Source organism: Hipposideros armiger, unplaced genomic scaffold, assembly GCF_001890085.2.
Source record: "Hipposideros armiger isolate ML-2016 unplaced genomic scaffold, ASM189008v1 scaffold_17, whole genome shotgun sequence".
Classification (NCBI taxonomy): Eukaryota; Metazoa; Chordata; class Mammalia; order Chiroptera; family Hipposideridae; genus Hipposideros; species Hipposideros armiger.
The window spans coordinates 7500368-7506786 of NW_017731367.1; the positions used below are offsets into that span (position 1 = coordinate 7500368).

Below are 6419 nucleotides of genomic sequence, written 5' to 3' on the forward strand. Positions count from 1 at the left end.
TTTTTTTTTAGCTGAGCCATCCTGCTACCTGTTGGCAGCTCAGTGGCTGCTCAGCTCGGGCTGGACTCGAACCGCTGTTGCTCAGAGCTCAGACTCTTGAGCGAGCTCTTAACCAACTGAGCCACTCAGCCGGCCCAGCATTTCATCTTTTTATGGCCGCGCAGTATTCCATTGTGTGTATGACCACCTCTTGATCCGTTTGTCTATCGATGGACACTTGTGGCTTAAGTTGCTTCCATAACTTGTCTATTGTAAATAATGATGCAATGAACATGGGGGTGCAGATATCTTTACAAATTAGTGTTGTCACGTTTTTCGGGTAGATACCCAGAAGAGGAATTTCTGGGTCCTAAGGTAGTTCTACCCTTAATGTTTTAAGGAACCTCGGCACTGTTTTCCAAAGTGGCTGCACCAATCTGCATTCTCACCAGCAGTGCCCAAGGGGTCCCCTTTTCTCCACAGCCTCCCCACATTTTGTGAAACTTGTTTCACTCACACACACCTGTACTGGGTCCTGGGGTGTTTCTTCTGTGGAGTCTCAGCTCCAGAGGCCTCTACGGTGCCCAGGCAATGGGGGTCTGTACCCCACTCCCTACCCCAGATCCCGTTCAGGAAGTCGGCAGACAGGAGGGGCCCGGGGGAGGCTGCAGCGTCCGTGGGCCTTCCAAATGCACGCGCAGATTTCTCCCCATGTGATTGCACAATGCAGGTCGGAGGGTAGCTTCCACTTCCTGTGCGGGAGGCAGGCTGAGGGGAAGTCAGGCCTCTGATCCTTCTCACAGCAGCCTGCCCCGGCCGGAAACGGCAGGGCTCCTGGCAGCTGAGCGCTCTGAGCCCTGGGCGACTGCAGGGAAGCCCCAGCTACCCCTAGGCTAGGCCGAACAGTGTCTGTGGGAGGGGACGGGCCTGCATATCTGGGCAGGAGGCCAGCCGGGGTCTCTGTCTTGGACACACATCCCCAGGCTGGGGCCAGGCGCAGACAGGGATATGCAGTGGCTTCTGGGGACCTCATGCCATTTGGGTGGGACCTGGGACTTGACTTCCCAAGCTTTTCTGCAAAGCACCTCAAAGGACAGAGATGAGGCCCCATCAGCAGGGCGTGGTCATCTGGGAGGGTCAGCAGTTGACCATGCTGCAGGCACCGCTGGCCGGAACAGTGAGGGGTTGGCCCTGGACCCAGCTCAGTGTGGGAGGGAGGGAGATGGTGCTGATGGCACAGAGGACCCCCTGTGGCAGCCACCCCTGCAGAGTCACGGGGTAGTCCCAGCAGGTTCTAGGGACACTGGGCTTGTGGAGGACCTCGCAGAGCTGGCCTGGCAGGTCACAGGTGTTTCTGGGTGGGCTGCAGCTGGGAAGACAGGGCGGGCAAGAAGGGAGGGCCCCAGCAGTCGGTCCCAGTGGGCTCTGGGGGGGTCTGCAGAACTTGGCCTGGCTCGTGGTCCAAGGGACCTCAGGTCCTGCACAGAGTGAGGCGTCACTCAGACAGGGCAGAGAACAAGCAGAACCTTTCGAAAATGAGAGAGATCGTCAGAATGCATAGAGATTTTACACAGGGCGAAATGGTCTGATATTTTAATTGCTGACCAATGTGCCATTTTGAAATTCAAAAGGGATGGAATGGAGCACGTGGTGGAATATTGCTGTTTCTGGCTGAAATCTGTGTTCCGGCGTCCCTAATGGTTTGAGTCTGGAGGTTCCCAGGGGGCCGCGGTGGATGAAAGGAGCGCCTCCCCCAGCCCCATGAACCTAATGACTGCAGACGCTGGGTTCTGGATATTTCTTCCCTTCATGTGTGGGGAGGGGCAGGGGAGCAGAACCAGCCCAGCCTGGCCCTGGGCTCTTCCCTGGGTGGACTGGCCCCGTTGGATGCCCCAGGTAAAAGGCAGGAAGCCCCCAGAGGGCCCGTGCTCATTGGGGCAGGAAGGCCACACCCCTCAGGTGCTTCCAGACAAGGCTGGTCCAGCTCAGGTGAGCCCAGAAGGCTGTCAGCAGCCTGTGCCACGCCCTGGAGGTCACACCCCTGATGGACTGGTCCCGGCCCTCCTGGGCTGCGTTGCGGAGCGCATCCAGGGGAGCGAGAGGCCAGCGTGGACGGAGAGGGTGAGGTGGCAACACCTGCCAACGATGGGGTGGAGGCTGCCCAGTGCAACGCTGAGGTCAGATGGGGCACAGGTCAGGGTGGGCGGGCACTCAGAGAGGGAGAGAGAGACAGAGGAAGGGAGGGAAGGAGGAAGGCCAGGGGTCCGGCGTTTTCTGGGGAGCTGTCCGGAACCACAGCCCCTGCTGTCCTGGACCTCTGCTGGCAGGAGAGCAGGTGGAGTAGGTGCTGACCAACCTGCGGAGGTGCAGGTGTCGCTCACATGTGGGCACCTCCTGCAACCAGGTCTGGGGAGGGCATGAAGGGGGCAACCTTCCTCCGGGCTCTGTCCTGGGCCCGTCTTGGAGCCACCTCTGAGCCGCCCGGATGCGGGGGTGCTGGGGCAGAGGGTGGCGGTAACCACCCTCCCTGGGCTCCCTGTCCTGACAGCTGGCAGAGAGGAGCCTCTCGGGACCTGAGAGCTGGCTTGGTTGGGACTGGAGGTGCCTTCCTCTGTGCCCAGCAGCGGGCAGGGCCTGGCAGAGGAGGGCAGGGGTCTGGCTCCAGGCCTGGGCTGCTCACTCTGTGTCACCTCGGGCCTGCCTGGCCTCTGAAGGCCTTGGTTTCCTCACCCGTCCTGTGGGCAGGGGTCTGGCCTGCAGGGTACCTGAGAGCTTCTCAGGGTTTCTATGATTTCTTTGGGAAGGTGAGTTTTGGGCTCCTGGATAAGGGGTGGGGGCCAGCCTCCTGCACCCCTCATGTCTCTAGCCCCCCCCCTCCCGGGCTCCCGTCAGGCCCTGCCTGCCCTCCTCACCTCCTGCTCCCCCTCCTGCAGCCCCAGGACCATGAACAGAAGTAACTGTTCCTTCAGCGAGCTCAGAAGTTCCCCGGCGTTCACATACTTCACCTTTGTCTACCTGGGCTTGCTGCTGGCGCTGGGCCTGCCGCTCAACGGCCTGGCGCTCTGGGTCTTCTGCTGCCGCCTGCGCAGATGGACGGAGGCCCACGTGTACATGGTCAACCTGGCGGTGGCCGACTTCTGCCTGCTCTGCGTCCTGCCTTTCATGCTCTACTCCCTGAAGGACCACTCCGAGGACACACCGTTCTGCCAGGTCTCCCAGGGCATCTACCTGACCAACAGGTACATGAGCATCAGCCTGATCGTGGCCATTGCCGTGGACCGCTACGTGGCCGTGCGGCACCCACTGTATGCCCGCGGGCTGCGCTCCCCCAGGCGGGCTGCGGCCGTGTGCGTGGTGCTCTGGGTGCTGGTGATGGGCTCTCTGGTGCTTCGCTGGCTCCTGAGGGAGCAGGAAGGTGGCTTCTGCTTCTCGAACCGGTCCCGGCACAGCCCCTACACCGTGGCCTTCTCACTGCTGGGCTTCTACCTGCCGCTGGCTGTGCTGGTCTTCTGCTCTCTGCAGCTGGCGACCGCCCTGGGCCAGAGGCCGGACACTGACTCGGGCCAGGCGGAGGCCACCCGGAAGGCTGCCCGCATGGTCTGGGCGAATCTGGCCGTGTTCCTGGTCTGCTTCCTGCCTTTGCACGTGGTGTTGACGTGGCGCCTGGCCACAGGCCTCAACACCTGTGCCATCCACGATGCCCTCCACATCACTAGCAAGTTCTCAGATGCCAACTGCTGCCTGGACGCCATCTGCTACTACTACATGGCCAGGGAGTTCCAGGAGGCGTCCCCACTGGCCAGTCTCCCCACTGCCAAGGCTCCCAAGAGCCAGGACTCGGTGTGTATGACTCTGTCCTAGGGGCCAGCGCCGGTGTGGGGAGCCAGGCTCCGGCTCTCCGGGGTGCGGCCTGCTGGGGGCTCTGTGACAAGCAGCAAGTAGGCCCAGGATCAGCCTTACACTCGCCATGGCTTGTGGGCACTCTCCAAGAGGCCTGCTGGGCACGGGGGTCCCAGGCACAGGGCCTGGGGAGGTGACACCTCCACCCCTGGGATGGAAGAGGGAGATGGAGAGGGATGGCCAGAGGCCTGAGGCCTGAGCAAAGCAAGGCCAACCCAGGGACCTGGGACAGGGATCACACCTGCGGTGCCCAGGGCCGGTGCACCTGCTGGGTTGTGCGAGGCTCCGACCGCCAGCCTTCTCATGCAGCCCACGGGGCTGGGTAAAGTTGTCCACCAGGGCTGGCCCTGACAGGGCTGTGCAGCTGCTGCCCGTGCTCGCCTGGTGGGAGGTGGGGGGGCCAGGGCATCTCCCCAGATGACTCCCTAGGGCTTTCTACCCAGGGCTCTCCTTGGGCCCTCAGATCTGCTCCCCACCCATCTGAATTCTGGTGGGTGCTCAAGGCCCTCGGCCTGGCTTCCTCCTGCCAGTGAGGCCCAGGGCCTCTCAGCCGACCCCTCGACCCCTAGGGGCCACACAGAAGCCACAGGGTGGGGGGAGGCCGGGGGCAGTGGGAAACGGGCGGGGTCTGTCGCCGGGCGCTCTCCTGTGCTTCCTTCATGCCGACCCCCTGCCCGGTGCAGGGAGGGCTGGGTGCCCAGCCAGGTGGCTTTGTGCTGTGCCCGCGTCTCCTCGGCCTCCGTGATGGGGCTGGGCAGCCAGACTCAAGTTGGAGCAGCCAGAGGCCCCTGTGCCGGCCCAAGGTGGGCCTGGGTTCAAGGCCAGCTCTGTCTCCCTCCACCTCTGTGTCATCGGGCACAGAACTACCTCCCTGCCCTGTTTTCCCCGCTGCGTTGGGAGGGAGAATGGTGGCCACATCCTAGCAGGCCCGGCCTTCCCTGCCCAGTGCTCAGCCTCTGCCGCCTTCACCCTTCCTCAGGGGGAACCCCGCCTGTGTCCCCTTCCTCAGAACCCATGCCCTTGGTGGCCTCTGGCCACCTTGCCCACTAGTGGGCGCCCAGGAGAGCTGGGGATGCATTCTGTGCCAGGAAGGCGCAGGGTGGCCAGGTGTGTCCAGTGGGGCAGGAGTGGGGTAAACACAAGCGAGACGACTCTGGTGTGAGCGATGGCGGGGCTGCGGGTGGCCCCCCGTGGGCAGGGCTGCATCCTCTCTTCCCTCCATCCTGCCCCCTGTCCCTCCTGTGCCCTTAGACACAGATGGTGGCCTTCGACTAACCCCACAGCCCCATCCCGCTGCCCCCAAATTCTCCACACCCTATGTCCCCAGGAGTGCTCCCCACGGCTCCCCATACCCCTCACCCCATCCAGTCTCTCCGTGTGTCTGCACCCCAGTCTCGCCCTACAGCCCCCATAACCCTGCCCGCTGCCCTCACAGCCCCGCCGTCCTGGGGGCAGGGTCAAGTGGACAGTGTCCAGCCCCCGGCTTCTACCACCCTGGGCCTCCAGGGGTCTGATTTCCAAGGAATGCAGGAGTCCGTGGGATGATTCTGTGGATGGAAAAGGGGCCACATGTTAAACCTGACAAGCTCAGGAGACTGAAAATAACCACACAGGATGGCGTGAACATAACAATTCCTAACTAGGTGGGTCACAGCAGGAAGTCACATCCTTGGCCTGTAGCTTCCTTGACAAAGGTCAGTCTTCACCTTAAGTGAGCCTGTCTGTGTCTTTTTGCATCTAAGATAACACACCCTTACAATATCAGAGTCATCTCTTCTCCCAGACCCCCCAGGGGGCACAACCCACCACAGCAGAGCAGGAAACTACAAAGTCCCTCATTGTTATCCTGTTCCCTGAATACTATCTCTACGTGCTGTAAAATGCTATTAACTATGATGTACCTGCCAATGTAAAAGAAGTGTGTCTCCATTTTATTTTTTATCCAATCCCAGAGATTTCCCCGCTTTGCTTTCTCCCACCCCCTTAATCTACAACCAAAGGATTTCATGTAACCCTCCTCCTTTGATTTTATGTATAAAGTAAGTTGCACAACGGCCATTTTCCAGATCATTTTCTCAATCCCTTGAGACTTTGCTTCCCTGCAGTTGTCGTCAATTTGGCTCAAATAAACTCTTATAAGTTTTCTCTTAGGCTGGATGTTTTTTCGTCGACAATTCTTACTGTAGGGTGGGCTGCCCACTGTGCGGACAGAGATGCAGGGCCGGGCAGAAGCACCTCGTCCTGTCCTTGGCCAGACGGGGGTCAGAGAGGCAGGGGAACCAGGCCTGGGACTTGGCTCCAGCCCAGCGTTGTGGGACTGAGGCGGCGTCTCCCTGATGGCCAGTGAGACCAGCAGCAGGAAAGAGCAGTTCTGGCCAGGTGGCCGCAGGCTCTTAGATCCTTGTATTAAGAAGGATTCTGAGGGTCCTATGGCTCAGGGGCACAGCTGATGTGACATCTGCACAGGTTGGAGCTGAGCCCTGCCAGGGCTGCCTCCCTGGGGTGGAGGAAGTGAAAGCAGCGGGAGGGGAGAAGCTAGC

At 61.0% G+C, this 6419-nt stretch overlaps 1 protein-coding gene across 5 annotated transcripts in view; it reads left to right on the forward strand.

Moving 5' to 3' along the window:
- GPR35 (G protein-coupled receptor 35) overlaps positions 1 to 5606 on the forward strand; it is an 18979-nt gene extending 13373 nt beyond the window's left edge. For 3 of the 5 annotated variants that reach the window (XM_019627967.1, XM_019627975.1, XM_019627960.1), the window contains exon 2: positions 2913 to 5606. In XM_019627967.1, coding sequence (XP_019483512.1) covers positions 2923 to 3840 — 918 coding nt within the window. In that variant the 5' untranslated portion in view covers positions 2913 to 2922 and the 3' untranslated portion in view covers positions 3841 to 5606. The other 2 variants (XM_019627942.1, XM_019627952.1) reach the window with 2 other exon arrangements.
- The last annotated feature ends 813 nt before the right edge of the window (positions 5607 to 6419 follow it).